The sequence below is a fragment of the Aythya ferina genome (assembly GCF_964211825.1).
Source record: "Aythya ferina genome assembly, chromosome: 21".
Taxonomy (NCBI): Eukaryota; Metazoa; Chordata; class Aves; order Anseriformes; family Anatidae; genus Aythya; species Aythya ferina.
The window spans coordinates 1,895,386-1,912,239 of record NC_140319.1 but is presented as its reverse complement, the minus strand read 5'-3'; the positions used below and the strand labels follow the sequence as shown (position 1 = coordinate 1,912,239).

Sequence of the window (16,854 nt, the reverse complement as noted above, 5' to 3'; positions counted from 1 at the left end):
TCCCCTGAGGCGGGTCGGGGGCCTCGGGGGGGGGCCGGGCCGCGCTGCTGAGCTCCGGGGGGGGCTGCGGGATGTGGGGGGGAGCCGGGGGGGTGCAGCGGGGAGCGGTGCTGCCCCGCACCGGGAGGGGGTTGGGGGTTTCGGCTGGGAGCCCGGGGGTTGGGAGGCCGCGGAGCGCGGTCTGGGTCGTGTGGGATTTGTTGAATGGATCGGGCCAAGGGGCAGCCCTTGCGGTTTCGCTTCGGTGCCGGGTGTGAAGGGGGCTTCGGGCCCGGCAGGCTGAGCCAGCCCTGAGGGGGTCCAGCGAGGAGGGTGGGGGTCGGCCTGGGTGTGCTGGGCTCGGCCCAGAGGGATGCTTCGTGCCGTGTAACCCCCCGGGGGGGGATCTTCTGTTTGGTGTGGCTGCTGGGCTTTGTGCTGCTGGGGAATTTGTGAGTTAGGCGCTTCAACTGAAGTTTTTGAGGATGTGCAAACACGGTTTGGCTTAAAAGTCACCATGCCTGGCTATCCGGCAGCATAAAGGCTGGTTCAGTAAACGACTCTTTTCTTATCTTTTACTGTGAGAATTTCAGAGGCAATGCTTTATTTTTTTATTTGAAACTGGAGATCACTGTGATCGCACCCCCTGCGCTGTGCAAGATGAAGCTCTTTAGTTTCAAGTGAAAGGTGAGGAGTGCCTGAGGTTCTGTTCTTCCTGAGCAAATGCTGTACCTGTCAGCTGAGTGTGGGACTGACAGGGTGGAGCATCTTGATTCTCCCGCACAACCTTAAATCAAGATGCCTGAAGGCCTTGTACATGAGACCTGACGGCAGAACTTGCTGTCAGGATTATGACAAACTGCTCTGACTTCTGCCATGGCAGAAATCTTCCCAGGAAAAGACTTCAAGGAAAACAGGCAGGCTTCCTGTAAAATGGCAGTGGCGATACAGGCTTCTCCTCAAAGGGGATGCAAAAGCATGGCGTTAAAACTCAGCTGGGGTGCAGGTGTGGCTCTGTCCCCCTTTCTGAGGAGGCAGAACCCAAACCCCTCAGAAGTTATGTGAGTGCTCGAAGCTTACGCTGTCTGCTGATCTTTTTCACGTTCAGTAATGGAGAGTGGTGGGCGTGGGAGAGCTCTGACCAGGACAGCCAACACTGCACAGATCTCAGCTGCTGGGTGGGCTTTGGGTACAACTGTGTGGCAAACAACACGTTACGTGAGTGTTGCGGTGCCTGAAGACCCGCTCGCAGAGTGGGGCAGCTGCAGCGTGGTTTGTTTGGGTCTAGACCAAATCCCTGGCCTTGGTGATGAGAGGCAAACGAGCTGTGCCCATGGCTTCAAACCTTACTGTCTCTTAGAGTCAATGTTATGCAGGTGGTACAGTTGTGGCTCCCAGTTCCAGCTTCAGTTCCCACCCAGTGTTCAGAGTGTTCCAAGGATCTTTCGTGTTAGTGGTACAAGAGGCCAGCACTTCCAAATGCTGCACATCAGGACTGAAATGGCTCCGGCACCGCAGGGTGCAGCAAGTCTCGGAGAAGCTGGCATGGTTCAGGGCGTTGGGTCAAACACTCCTCGGTGCTGCAGGTTTTCCAATAGCAGGGTAGAGCAGGCAGGGGAGATGTTGTGTCCTCCGTGCTGTTATTTAAGACCGTCTCAAATCTGAATTGCTCCTGGTGAGTTTAAGATGTCAGGAGTGTTGGCATTTCGGTCAGGTGCTCACTGAGATGGGGCAGGGCAATGTGTGAAGCTTACAAACCATCCGGGTAGGTGCTGTCTCCTGTGCTAAAAATAAACTGAAAATACATTGCTCAGGGCAAAGCAGGACTTGAGACACTGCTGACTTGTGGAACTGAGGGGTAGGAATGGCTGGAATCCAGTTACACTTTGTGAAAATAAAAAATCTTCCAGGTAATGTAAAATATTTGCAAGTATTTCTTGCGCTATGTGGCTCTTCAGGAAAAGGCAGACAATCTTAGCAAAATTTACAGTTTAATCAACCATAAATACAAATTGTCTGGTGTAGGTTCTCATCACTTGCTCAGAATTTGTGAGGCAGCTAAAAATCACCGAAGCGCAGCCAACGATGCAGGAGGTGACAGTGACACTTAGTGACTCTCTTTGCACATTGTTCGGAGTAATTAATGCTTTCAAGGTAGGGGATCTTTGTCTTGGGCAAGCACATTGCATTTTCATCAATAGCTTGGTTTTGTGCAAGTGCTACCAAAACAATACGGAGTGACTTGTGAAACTGAGCAGCTAAAGACAGCACTTCAGGACAGCTTTTATGAGCACTGAGTCCATCCCTTCAAAGCCAGTTGTGTTGCTTTTGAAACTTTCACGCATGGCATAAGAGCTCAGGGCAGGTTTTCAGTGTCCACTCAAAGTCCTTTGCACCTTGTGCCTTCAGAGAAATGTCATCTGAAGCTATTTCATAGAGTCCATGTTTTATTAGCCAAGTGTATGAGCTTAGCTAAATGTTATCTTAAAAGGTGAATTCCCAGATTAATTGAGTCAGAGGATGTTGTTGGGATGGGGAATACTGTCACTGCAGTGATGCTTCCTCTTGCATCTTGGCAAAAGAAATTAGCAAAAGAAAACCATTCTCCAGCTGAAGTTGTTCAAACGGGATTTCCTCACATGGAAAATACACACACATACATCTCACCAGTTGGCAGCCGGGAGTCAAACAAAATGAAAGTACAGTTTCTCTTCTGAATGACCGTTTTCAATAGTTATTACTGCAGCTGAATAGAGGAAGGACTGGTTGGGAAGGCCACGTTGCTGCTGTCTTCCATTTCTGGTTCTACAGTTGCCAGCCGTCTTTCTCTCAGCTGAATTTCCCGCGTGCAGGATATCGGATGGGCCCGGGGAGGTGCGCAGCTGGGCAGCGCTCGCCTCTTTGCCTTTGCCTGGGTAGCTGCCTGCTCCTGAAGACTCCCCTGGCGAGTGCTGGTGTCTTCTGCTGCTTTGGAGGTGCTGGTTCCTTACTCTGCTAAATAAAATGATGGGGAGGCAATTATTTTCCTTTTCCCCTTGCACTGGTGCACATTGCAGTCATGTTGCCTCAAGTTTGATTTCAGCTTACAGATGGTTCGGTGCCTGCTGGGGAGCCGGCACTTCTACTGGAGAGGCATGGGATTCTGAGCAGCACGAGCAGTTTAGGTGTGTGCTAAGCCCAGTTTTCCACCCCACTTCTCTACAATGTGATGTTTAAGAGCTTTTTTTCCAAACAAAGGATGCAATTACAAAAGTTTAAGATGATCAAAATCATGATGGTCCTCTGACATGCGTGTTCTTATTCACTTGATGTGCGTTATAATTTCCCACTTTCCTCATGATTTGAGCAAGGAGTTCTGAGGAGTTTGGAAAGCCCCGACCAAACCATTTGTCTCTCTCCCCCTCCTAATGCACAAGGTCCCAAACTTGTATTTTTCCTCATTTTCCCACATCTCCTAATCCTTTGCCACTTCCAGGAAGATGGGGGGGGGGGGAAAATCTCATGTTAAAATACGGGATTTCAAATTTGAATTTCCATTGTAGGTGAAACCCCTGCGGTATGAAGGAGCAGTGAGTACATCTGAGCACCCTGAGCCTTTCCCCAGCTTCCCGGTCTCTTTAGCTATGCTCTAGCACGGGTTTTAGTTGCTAATGAGTTACGTTAATTAAAAAAACTTCCCTAGCTTGTACATAAAGATCAGGAATTTGGCCCAATACGGTGGAAGTGCATGGCCATGTTAAGTATTTTTTTCTTTGTTGTTTCTGTAATGCCTTGCTAAGTACCTGATAGCCCACGTACGAGGTATTGGTGTTGACATTGATGTGAAAGTCGTGCAAATACTCCGAGCAGATGCCTGATGAGGACTGGACTGAAATGGGTGATGTGTGTGGAGAACACAAAGCTCCAGGGGCTTACCTGAGCTGGATAACGCTGGGCTCCTGTCCCTGGGACCTGAGCTGGCAGCTGATGCCCGCTTCTAGTCTTGGGTCTTAAGGCAGGGTGGTTCAGACCCTTCAAAAGGGTTTCTCCTGGGGAATGGGAGCTGCTCCACATGTAGCAGGGGAGCTGCTTGCTTTTGAAATTTCCTTTATGGGGCACAGGGGTGAACACGGAGCAAGTTTCAAAGAGATTTCTCTGTTTGTTGGGCTGGAAGGATTTGTTACAGGAAGAAAATGGAGAATACTTGAGAAAGCTGCTCTGCTCGTTTCCTAATTATAAAGTTGTAATTTTCCACAGGAGGTGCTGTCTGGGTAATGCCAAACACAATGGCAATCTAATCTTTTATATGGATTTTTAGATACAACAAAACTTTTGAGTTACAGAATCAGAAATGAGATCTCTCTTATTTTGTGATTGCCCCAAATAAGCTTTTATTTAGTATTATCCTAGAATGGTGGCCTGAGCTGTGGTATCAACCAATATGACAAATTTTCTGGTATTATCTGGTGCTGTTCTTTGGCCCTGCCTTCCTCTTTTAGGATTTAGAACAAAAACACCCAGCGTGCTGTGAGCTCGTGCTCTTGTGCCACCGCTTCCAAGTCGGGCTGCAGAATTGCAGAATGTATTTGCAGGCACTCGGCCTTCTCATAAATTACCGACTTTGTTCCTCCTCTATGCAAATTGAACCTTCCTGCTTTATATTCCGCCAGTGTAACCTGTGTTAATTTTCATCGCGGGCTTGGTTTCGGAGTCCTGCCTCCTGGTTCAAACCCCCAGGACGCTCCTGTTTGAGCTGTGCCGCAGAGCGGGTCCTCGCTGCTGCTCTGAGCGTGGGGAGGATTGATGCCCTCCGGGTCCTTCTGTTACAGGAAGCGGAGCTGCCTCCTCTCCCAGTGGATCGAGGTGGAATTTCCAGCATGTCCTTGTTGCAGAGCGACCAGCCTGGGTGACAGCAGAACCCGTGTTCGAACAACTTAGCAGCATCAGCTAGACAAGAATGAAAGCAGCCCTTAAGAGGATTTTACATGGAAGGAAAAAGGGTTGAGAACGCACTGAAGACACAAGCTTAGTGGTAGCCTTAAGCCACCAACCCACAACGCCATAAATAACGTATTCTTCATTCTCTCAGGGAATTTCATTTGTATTCCTTCATCTGATGGTTTGTCTTCTCTGTTTGACAAAGCGCTGAGCTTGGAAGTGCCTTCCCCTTTTTGCTTTGGTAAATGTTGGGATTTAAAAAAAGAAAAAGCTCAAACCACCAGCAGAGGTGGTTGGTGGCTGCCTGAGAGCCTGTGCTGGCAATTTGAACCAGGCTCAAGAAACGAGAGATGAATTTTTGTAAATTAATTAATTAAAAGGATGAGAAAGCTGTGAAATGAGGTAACATATCAGCTACAGCACGCTGACTGCAGCTGTGTAAAGCTCAGTTTATCCACTGAGCGCTATCACTGTGCAAACTTAGGGGTCGTTATGGAGACTTGTGGGTGTGATGCTGTGGGTGTGAGCATCTTGGCTCAGTAGCACGGTGCTCCACTAGATGGTCAAATACAGCGTTCACATAGCCATCGGTACAGGTGGGGCTGCTTTAGAGTGTGGTAAGGTGAAAATTGGCCAGATGGAGTAACTGTTAGCTTCGTACTAAGCTGAGGGAGAAATCTGACGTGGATTGGAATTGGCAAATGTGTGTTGGGTGAAACACTGCTCCCTTATAACCTGTCTCTGCTACTTAACTTGAAAAGCTTGGAAAACCATCGCATGGTTCGATTGCACGGTGTCTGTCTGCAGCTCTGCCTTGAGGGCAGGTCAGGCGTGTTCATAAACAGCAAGGAGAACATAAAAGGATGGGAAGAGTGGGCAAGCATAGGGGTAAAGAGTAAGGAAAGGAATTCCAGGGAACGTGGATGTCTTGTTCGGTGGCAATGTGATAATTTTAAGGCCCAAGTAGATGCAAAACCATCAGCTTCCTAGTTTTAAGCTTGAAATTCTTATCACCGAATCCCTTGGATGAAAGTGAACTGTCCTGCAGGCTTTGTGGTGTAACCTGTAAGGTACTTCTTGCTAGACACAAGCAAAAGGCATGTTGACCTACTTTTCTGACCTTTTAGGCAATCGGAGAACGTGGAGGGATGAGGGCTAACTAGATAACCTCTCCCTGGCTCCTCTCTGCCTTGCCAGGCATCCAATTACTTGCCAGAGTTATCTCATGAATTTACAACCTTGGCTACCAGACCTGGGGGCGCTGGAAGGCGCTGAGCTTGTGTTGTGCCAACCCCTGCATGGGGTGGCAGAGGGGGGCACCTCAAGCAGCCCGACGTGCACCGATGGTTTCAAACCTTCGTGTCAGGCTGCCATTAAGCGTGGCTGAGTTCATGGCCACCTTGCTGCTAGAGAATACGCCTCCTGGCTGCTGTGATAACATGTGCTTTCTCAAAAGGTTTTGATGTTAGTAAATTCTTGCATGAAAAAATCTAGGTTGCAGTTGACTGGAAGGAGAACACGGACAACTGGGAACAACTTGCTGAACTGGGCTGTTCCTTCAAGAGCAAAATTCACCATTAGGATTGAGTAGTTCCTCTTCTGGTACTGGCTACGTTGATTCAAACAAAACAAGCAGGTACATAGGGTAAAAGAGCGTTTTGAAAAGATTACCTGGTGTTCCCAGGATAAAAGCATCACAAACACCGCATCGCAAGCAGTGCCATGCAGGATGACAAATGGCAGCGTTGAATCCGAAGAGCTGTTGTGTTTGTAGTGAGCAGCGTCAAGCTTTACAAAAATAAAGTTGAGGAACTTCCTGTGTAATCACACGCATCTGAAGTTGCCCGGTGTGAATGCCCCATGCGCTCAGCCCCAGGTATTCCCTCATGTGGCTGAAACAAGTGGCTCCTCGGAGAGGTCCCAAGGTCTGGTACCTTGAGGCTGTCCTCTGGAAAAGGGGCTGTAGCTCCTGGTGCAATCTCATATTCAGTTATCTCCTGGTAACAGCACGGGCTGTAACGCAGAGCTCCTTCAGTTCCAAGTGCTGGCAACTTCTGTCTTCCTGCAGGGTTGTCTCAGTTGCTGCTGTTTGAACTCTTGCAGCACGCTGCTCTACCTCCCAGCCCCAGAACCTGGCTGGCCTGGTGGAACTGAGCTCAACTCCTGGCCAGCCTTTGCCAAGGGTACCCAGCAGGGCGCTTCCTCCGTCATATTTGGATGGAAGGCAAGGCACTGCGGATGAGAAACAGGTCATAGGGATGGGGAGCCGCTGCAGACCTCCTGTTAGCTTATTTCAGAGGCCGAGCTGACGCTGGTGGTCAGGAGCAGTAGGTTTACAGTGAGAATGAAGTGGGAGGATGGTGACGAGGGAGCATTAATCAGTAACTTGGGATACATCTGCAGGGCTGAAGCTGAGAGCTGTGTGATGCGATCTTACAGAGCTAACAGAAGTTTCTCCAAAGAGCTGACAAGACCCTGTCGATGATTTCCTGTCGCAGGCACTGCAAGAGCTCCGCTAGCCGTGCAGCAGTGATCCTGCCTTCGGTGTGAGTCAACGTGAGCAGGCAGCTGGGGGCAGGAGGGCTGTGAGGAGGTGGCTTCACAGTTCTTCAGAACGCAAGATCTCCTTGCCTGCACAACCCCTTGGTGCATGCCAAAGTATTTGCAGAGAGACCAAGTGAGTGAAGCGTGGCGCTGACTTAAGTGATAAGGAAATATCTAGGGGCATCTGGAGTTACTCGATGCGTCAGGTAATACTGAGTTGTTCCCCGAGAAGCACTCAGACACCGAGAAGGTGTCTGTCTGTTGCGGTGTGTGTGTACTTGTGCTCAGCCCGACATCTATTCTGATAGTGAAGCTATGGGGCAGACATACCAGCTTCCTTACAAAGTAGCTGCAAGATCAGGACAACTTCTTGTAGCTCAGGGCTGTGCTGTAACAGCTTTGTTTTGCCTTTTGTTTGGCTGAGATTTCGTATCTATAGAAATATCTAACAAAGACAATGTTGTTTTTGTGGTAACCAGACTTAAACTGGGGGGAAAAAAATAACCACAACTGTTTTGCAGCAACAGTAGCCTAATTAAATTTCTTAAATGTTACCCGGAATAGTTGGTCAGCTCTACAGTCAACTTCAGTGACTTTAATCCCATTTATTAAAAGTTAACAATGCAGCTTTGCAGACGAGCTTTTCTGTGTGGCTATTTTACTGCCGTTCCCATCTCACTCTTTCATGTGGGGCTAATAGATTGCATATTCACTTGATGCCATGATTTATTGGGAAATGACTTTTTGCAAACTTTACGCTTCACAGGAATTCTTGGCAGAAGATGAAAGCTGGTAAATTACATTGTCATGTTTAATAAATAAAACATTGTTTCTGTTACCCAGAAGACAAACACCAGTGCAGAAATCATTAGTGCTGGTGGCAAAAGGTCAAGATGAATGGGCTGTTCCCAGAAAGCCTTGGTGCTGGTCCACCCTGCTGTTCTGTCGGTATTTGGTGGCTCTGTTTGTTGGGCAGGTGACAGATTTGCCTTGGATTTTGTATGAACTAGAACAATAGATGGTAAGTTCAGGTTTGAAAGCACAAGTGGGTTTTGAACCCCTTTTGATATGTCCTTGCTGGGGAGAGGTGCTGAGCGAGCACGGTGCTTTCTTTACTGTGCTGTACACGTGTGGACGTGCTGGCAGGAGCTGAAATGGACAGGGGGCTCCAGGAGATGCTGAGCTCCTGCCTCTAAAGCAAAGAGCGAATTACAGCGTAATGGCCTGCTCCACGCTATCGAGGTTGCAAGTTTTTTCTCAGTTGACGTAACATCATTTGACAAATAGTTGTTCCATGAGACTGAGCTTCTTAGTGAAGTAGTGCAGTGGGCTCTGGTTTGTTCTGAAACTACTGGATGGAAACGCCGTTGGTGTATTATAATCCGCTCGGTAATTGCTTCGGAGGTTGTGCAAGGGTATTGGGTAGTGTTCCATCAGTGCTGAGCAGTGCTCGCTTGATTTGGTGGCCAGGATGATGAAGTCCAACACAAAACAGGATTCAAAAGACACTTGAAAGCATCAGCTCAAAGGTAAAGAAACAAATGAGGGTTTAGGAAAATGCTGTCTGTGAGCTTTGAAGATCTTGAGTACAGGAGGAAATCCTTCGGTAGTTGCTCCTGGATGACCACGGCCACTCGCTTCATCTGTCTAGGACTTGCCTTAGGTGTGCTGGCAGCCTGAAATAGTGATAAGTATCCGATGTCATTAACATGCTGGTGGCAATGAAACTTAAGCTGCCTCATTCGCTTTCCTTCCCATGGATTATTTTAGTTCCCCATGCGACCCTTTGGAGCAGACGTCTAAGTTTCTCTTCTCCTCTTTGCAGAGGTCCTGCAGGGATCCCTGGGGAGCGCCTGCCTTGCTGAGATTAGCACAGCTTAAATTTCTGGACCAGGGCAGAACAAAAACTGCTCAAAGCAGACCTCTCGTTTTTTGACAACCACACAGGTGTATCTGCTGGTGTGTACGGCAGAGACCTGAATTTAGAAAACCAGCCGTGAAGGTGTTTTCGGTCACGGATCGGCACTAGTACTGCTGCTTCATGGCATGCTCAAGTCTTCTGAAAGGGAGAGCAGTGTAAATAAAGGCAGCGTGTTCTGCAGGAGAACATCTCTGAAAAGGAGCTGCTGATGTAAGGCCGTGGTATGACTCGTGCAGTGCTCTGTAAGTAACTGCAGGTTACATTGGAGACCAAGTACAGCAGATTTCACTAAAATATTGCGAGCCATCACTTCTTGCTTTTATTTTAAACTTTAGTCCTTCTCGTTTGGAATCTGTGGAACAGGCGTTCTCAGCAGCCAGTCTGTCTTGTTTTGTCTTGACCACAGCAGCAATGTAATGGCAAATCGAGCTAAACGTTGGTATGGATCTGATGTGGCCACAATTGTCAGAAGGTAAAAGCCCCAGAAAACATTCTGACCGGAGGGGACCAAGCTACGAGTAGGTTGAGGAGACTTTGTCTGCATCAGCATCGTGTTCTTCCAATGATCTTTGATCTTTTATTGCTATCCATGATGCAGCATATCTTCAGCTTTTACTACACCTGATTACTTCTTAACTCTGCTGTGGGTGTTACTCCCACTAGTTCACCTTGCTGTCGGGAATCCCAGATTTACAGGAATATTACAAGTGGCTTTAGATAGGATCTGCCAGAAGAGGGTTAACAGCTGAGGGAAAAATCATGTAGGAAAACAGATTGCAAGGACGTGCAGTTGAAGGAAGCATCATGGATGCAGAATTTGGGTTTCGTGGGTCGTATGGAGTTACTCCCCTTCCATCTAGTATCAGGAAGTGAACGCTGACAGCCTCTTGTGCTGGGAGCCAGGAGGGGAATCCTGCACTTAACATACTATGGAGCTTTTATTACCCACGGTTACAATAATTCAACCCTGTGCTAAAGCTTCTAGCAGTGACACTTCTGCTGTGTGATTTGGAAAAGGAGTCTTCTGCCTCCTGAGCTCTGCACGTTGGCAAGGAGCAGCGTGGCAAGCAGGATGGGAAGCTGTTTATCTGTTTCAATTAAAAAAAAAAAAAAATGAGCACTTATTGAGTACCACAAAGCTGTAACATTAGTCAGACATTCCTGTTGGGAGAACTGACAGGAAATAATGATTTACAACCTGGGGTTTGTCTGCAACATAAAAGGAAGAAGAAAAAGTCATTTGCTGGTTGCATACTTCTGGTCCAGGATTAATTTACGAAGGTATTTTGCTTGTAAGCCGACCGGCAATCAAAGCGGCCTGATGTGCAATTGCTTGAAATTGCACAAGTTAAGCAAATGTTTTATTTTTGGTGTCCCTTTGGGTTTTTATCTTTTATTTCAGTTCTCTGTAAATTGAGATGCTTGCTTATGCTTGCAGTTGGGGTAACTTTTCCAATGTGGGCATTTCAGCCCCAAGTCAGAAAATTCAGCTAATAAACAATGTGGGCACCCCTGCCCAAATGGTGAATGTTTTCACTCTTTATGTAGTGTTTTTTTTTTTTTAACCTTGATCATCCCTTCTGAAGTACTTTTTAGGTCATCCAGCTCTTCTAAAGTTGCATCAGAGAGTGGAGAAGGCATGGGCCAGGGTTTGTGTGGAGGTGGTGTTACGCTTCTGCTTCTGGCTGGGCTGATTTGGCAGCCCCAGTGCCTGAGTTCTCAGGAAGGGCTAAGAGAGGAGAAGCTGCCACTGCAGTAGCACTTAACTACGTCTGCTGGCTTCTCCTGGTTCAGAAGCTAGCTCAGGGCGGTGTTAATGTAGAAATACAACACAGAAGTGAAACCAGTCTGGTTTTCTTTTTGAAGAAACTGCTTAATTCTGTTTGCGCTCAGCAATAACATAAGCAAATGAGCAGGAGCCATCAGAACAAAGCAGTGAAGACCTGGGAATGAAATCTGCTGATCTATTAAATCTGATAGAGAGAAACAAATTCCTGCTGACTGCAAGGCTGGGAGCTTGAAGTGAAATCTCTTACCTGCTTTCAAATACAGTGGCTTAACCTTTAGAACGGGCAGAGGCTTTGTGTAAACCCTCTTGTAAAACCTGAAGTATTGGGTAAATCTCAGGTGGCTGGCAAGGGAGACTTGGGGAAACTTGTGAATGCAGTCTGTGAATTTTGGTAAGTTTATGTAGTGGAAAGCTCATACAGAGATATTTGTAAGGAGAAGTGAAAAACGCTCGTAGGTGGTAGCACGTCGGATTGCTGCTGTCTGCTGAGAAGAGAAACCAAGCACAGCGTCTGGGGGGTGCTGCCAGCTCCGCCAGTGCCACGGGCTTCCAAGGGCTGTGGGTACAGATCTCGGCTCCTGGCAGCTGTGTTTATCAGGAGACAGTTCTGTGTAAAATGCGATGCAAACGAGCTAGTTCTTCCCTCAGGCTGGTCGAGCAGGTGTGGGAGCCGTGAACTTGAAGGGCTGTGTGAGAAGCAGGGTTCACATCCAGGGTGTCGCTGCCCAGTGCTGTTCTGTGCTGGGGGACCACCGAGTGGCAGCTCCTCTGTGCCCCGGGCCCCTCGCCTGGAGGTTGCGTGCTCTAAAGCCAGGGAGTCAGAAGGAAGTGCAGCGTTTTGCCTGCTTTATGCGGTCTTACCAATTTTTGCATGTTCTCTCGTGGTGGCTGCCTACAAATGTGAGGTCAGAGGAGTCCATTGCTCTTACAGCAAGTGACAACAGCCGCTGTCTGCCCCCGTTTCAAGTATTGACAATGGAAACGCGTTGGTGTGTCGCACAAACAAACACTCCTTCTCAAAACAATTAAACAAAACTCTGGTAACTTCCTGAGTTTTTGTGGTTTCTGCGCTGAATGGCATCTGTCCGTGCTCAGGGTTTGAACAAAATTGCTTTAGTATGAATGGAATGAAGAAATCACCTACCCGTGCCTTTGTGCAACTGCATACTTTGTGCACTTGTATAATAAATGTTTTTTACGATGTCTGTTTTGATTTGAGCCTCAGTGCAGAGTACTGAAATGACCAGAGACCCGGGGCCATTTGAGAGGGTTTCTAACTTTGCTGTACTTAACGTGTTTGCAAAAGACTGAAGGGAAGAGCAGGATGCAGGCAAAGGAAGCTGAACAAACACAACTGCTTCTAGAGATGGATTTATAACATTTTGCCCTGCAGTAGTATCATGGGAAAGCTATAGCAGATGCTTAAGTGGAGATTGGAGATAGCCAAATATCTTAGAGGAAATGTATTAAGGAGCTTTCATCTAAGCTAATATTTTCAGTCTTTGAGATTCCTGTGATCTCTTAAATCCTTCAGTGACTTGAGCTGTAATAAAACTTCATTTAGAATTTCTGTCTGAACTCCCTACTCCTCCACAGGAGCTCCGTGCTGGATGAAACGGAGGAATGGTGGAAAACGTCCTCGTATCACGTAAACGCTAAGCTCATTAAGTCCTGCAGCCTCAAAGAGCTTGGCTCCAAGAGCGGTCCAGCCTGAGAGACGGCCTGTCTAATCACCTTCCCAGCGAGCAGGGGGCTATAAGCCTCTCCGTGTCCAAAGGCAAGAATTGTGTAGCGTTTCCTCTGGAGATCTGTGAGGAAACCACGTCTTTAGGATGCAATTTACTGTGAGAATTCAGCAAACGCACACCAAGAAAAGGTGAAGTTGCAGTGTAGGGATGAGTGGGCTAGGTGGATGGCAGTGAGGTGAGGTGAGACATCCTGAGTTTCCCAAGAACTCCTTCCTCTTGCACAGCCTGTGTAAGGGCTTTGTGGGATTTCCAAGTGCCTCTAATAACATGCCACTGGCAAAATTGCAGGAAAAATACGTTCCTGGGAGTGTTCTTTCCTTTGTAAATACAAGGAGTGTGTGCGGCTGGGTTTGACGCCTTAGATGCGATTCCTCTGTCTTTGTGATTCCCCTTAAATATCCACAGCTACTCTGGATACTCCAACTGGGACCAAGGTTGAAACCAAAGGGTATATGCGACCACAGGCCTGGTTTTAAAAACCTTACTTCACCTACACTGAATGAACAAGGAGCAAAAACTACGAAGGGGTACATTTACCTGTTTGGTTAAGTTGAACATAACAAATATATCCAGTACCGAAAGGCAGCCCTGTGCCCTGTCACGTGTGTGCTTTGTGTTACCTTTCTGGTAGTGCCAGCGTGGATTTATGCTGGCTCGAAGTGACTGTATAAGCACAGAAATAGAGCAGAACCTGCCTTTATTTCAGTCCTTTAAGAGGTCTGCTAGCAAGCCATTTAAATGCTCTGCAAGAAAACTGGAGAGTCCTGGTGCTCAGCTCTGCTCTTACCTCACTGATAGCAGAAAAATGCAAAAACTGTTGGTATGTGCTTGGCTATTTCGTGGTGGTTTTTTTTGGTTGCACACAGGCATTTCTGCCAGCTATGGCTGAACCTCTAAGAATCCGTGCCTTAAACAGTCCTGCTTGTGTCTTCCTATAGCTGTTACTGAATGTACCATTATAAAGACGGTCAGTCCAAATTCTTTTGGTTAATCCATAAAATGCTGCAAATGCAGAAGACAGTCCTTCATTCAGATAGTTTATTTCAAAATTACCATACTATTAAACACCAACTCTGGTTTAATGGTAGTTTTTAACACCATTTTTTCCCTAGTTTTTTTGTCTATCAAACAACGCCAGCTGGCAGAGGAGGATGGAGCACCTCCATAAGTGTTCCCACGGTCCCCAAGTGTGGAGTGTGACCTTGCGACCATGTGCCAGCTTTCCTTCCTTGATGTGTGAGATAGCAGGAGGTAAAGACAACACGTGGCATGAAAGGTCCCCTGCCAGGGCTTGGCTGCTGGAGCTGGGCAGTCATAGCCCATCTAAATCACAGCTTTCCCTGGGGACTAAAAGGTTAATAGAAAATAGTGAATTTTCCCTTCCCTCTGTTTGAAGAAAAGAAGGATGTTGCTGTTGCTGGGGAGCTTTCTCCCATGAGTTTCTAATTATGCCTGTAGGTTACGTCTCTACTCAAGCCTGGATTGATGTTTCATCTTCATCTGATCTTAAATATTAGGCCCCTCCTGGGAAGAGGACTGTTTACTGTGTGGAAAGAGAGAGGAAATAATTTGTGACTGCACTCGTGAACAGTATGTGGAGTGGCTTCCTATTTCTGACCCCGCTAACTACGCGGATCTTAGCGCGGAGAAAAGCAAACTGCCCAGAGCTTGGAGCCTCGCTGCTTGGTGGTGCCTGGGGAGGCTCCAGCCCCTTCCTGGTAACCTCCAGTCACCGACCATCTAACAGAGATAAGGAAAAGGTGTTGAAAAACCCAGCCGTCCCTTTTTCCCGTGAACGATGGTCAATTCGTCAATTGATCTGTGGTCGTTTTTTGAGATGAGTTAACTTCGGGCTTGTTTTGGCCAAGAATTTGCTCGTCGCATCACCCAAAAGTTTAAGGAGTGTGGGGGCTGAATTTGTGTGACTTGAGCATCGTTGCTTCGATCACAGCAGGTGACTGCCACAACTTCTGTTCCTGCCATCAGTGCCTTCTGTTTTTCAGGTCAGAGGCTTCAACATTCAGGAGACTGTTGTGGGCAGATGAGTCAATGCCTAAATGTCTGTAGAGTCGGAGCTTTTCCCAAACAGGATGTCCTAAAACTTAAACTGGATGAGAAATAAACACCAGCTCTTCCAACCCAGCTGTCCGACTCGCTGTCTGTAAAATATTTATCTTTTGATAGTGAATGGGCAGTGCCTTTTTGGAACTGTTTTCGTAATGGATGGCTGCTAAACGGAGAAATCCCTCCTTTCCTCATTGCCGGGGTACAGATTAATTGCAGGATGCTCAACTTCCCTCTGCTGCTCGCTGGTGTGGGGGATGCTACTTGAATAAAGCGATCACATAACTGCTGTATTTGTGAAGTCTTTCTTAAATACAACTTTTAGAGCTTGGCTGAACATAGGAAATTACATTTAAGCTCATTGTGTACAGGTAGCTAGAAATAGAGAAGTAAAATGAGAGGAAGAAGTGGTGAAAACAAGCTCGCTGTGCCTCAGCTGGATGGTGACGTGTTGGTCAAAGCAGCATGCAGATTTTGGGGCACAAGTTTGTGGGAAAGTGTCTCTCTTATATGCCTTAGTGAGAAGGAGAGCTAAAGGTTATGCCAAGAACATGGTTCTGCTTATCAAGTGTCTGTGATGATGTCTGTGGCAGGTTTTACAACCCTGAAATGAATTTTAAGCTTTTTTTGTGGGTGGAATTGGACACAAGGCCAGCTGCAACAAATACTATGGCAATACGTTGCTGCAACTTCTCAAAATATTTAAAGCTGAGGATTTCCCAGATACAGACTGATCTTGGTTTGTGTTGTGTAGTGAGAAGGAAATAATGGATCTTACCTTTGTCTGCTTGTTTCACTTATTTTTGGGTAAAACTGAAGGAGGGGGAGAGAGAGCTCTGTCTGAACAGAATTTGCCTTGTGTACAGGTTACCTTCAGCTGAATGGCACAACACAGATGAGGATGTACTAAAACTGCTTCAGGAAAAGGAACTTTCAGTTCCCTAACTCTGCTTATTGTTGAGGTAGCATGGAAAAACATTTCACTAAACATTTGCACAAGTGTGGGAAACAGTTTTCAGTGGGATCTGGACTCCTCTCCATCAACAGGACGGTGTTAAATTGATGGCATGGCACAAGCTTAAGCTGTGTCCTTATGTCTGTGCTTTAGGACGGGTTTTGCAATACCAAATGAATAATCATCGATCAAATGGAACTGAACTTCATTGAAATCTATTTGTGTTGATATAAAGCATATTCCTGATTAGAAACAGAAGCTGTATTTGTCGTATCAGAGGAGCTGACGAGCACTGCAGTTCTTGTGTCTGTGAGTGTGATGTGTTTGTCTGTATGTACTGTGACCGAGGGATGTTCTTGTTTCCGCAGAGTGACCAGCAGCTGGATTGTGCCTTGGATTTGATGAGGCGTCTGCCTCCGCAGCAGATAGAGAAGAATCTCAGTGACCTCATTGACTTGGTGAGTACCGGATGCTCTAACCAAATGGTGGCTGAGCCCTAGGCATGACAAAGATCTGGTATGTAAGAACATCTTCTAAAGCATCTCCAAGGTATGGTGATCTGTGATTCTCTCCTCGTGTTTCAGCAAGGTTGAAGAATGCAGTAATTGCCCAAACAATGTCATGAATCTACGTGTTTATTTTGGGCAAGCCAGCAGGTACTACGGTGTGTGTGTGGACATCCTTTTGGATGAAGGGTCATTAGCAGCTTTCTTGATGAAGTCATCGACAGCTTGGAGGCTGTTGTTTATAGCAGCTGGAGTGGTTTATATAAACTTGATGCGTGCCCTTGCACGTGTGTACAGTCTCCTGCTAACTACCTGCCAGCCTGCAGCTTGACACAGGACTTGTGCTGCAGGTGCAGCGGGTGTGCGATGGCACGTGCTTCAAAGACCTTCCTGAGACAGAACATTTCAGGACTAGAACACTGGGGTTCTGG

The 16,854-nt window shown here is 47.1% G+C and overlaps 1 protein-coding gene across 3 annotated transcripts in view; it reads left to right on the top strand.

Moving 5' to 3' along the window:
- The window catches only part of CAPZB (capping actin protein of muscle Z-line subunit beta), a gene marked incomplete at its 5' end in the record, with an annotated part of 62,355 nt that overhangs the window by 302 nt on the left and 45,199 nt on the right, over positions 1-16,854 (top strand). For 2 of the 3 annotated variants that reach the window (XM_084494845.1, XM_084494846.1), the window contains one exon: positions 16,286-16,375. In XM_084494845.1, the coding sequence (XP_084350971.1) occupies positions 16,286-16,375 (90 nt within the window). Of the gene's footprint in view, positions 1-16,267; positions 16,376-16,854 lie in introns of those variants that run through there. The other variant, XM_084494844.1, reaches the window with a different exon arrangement.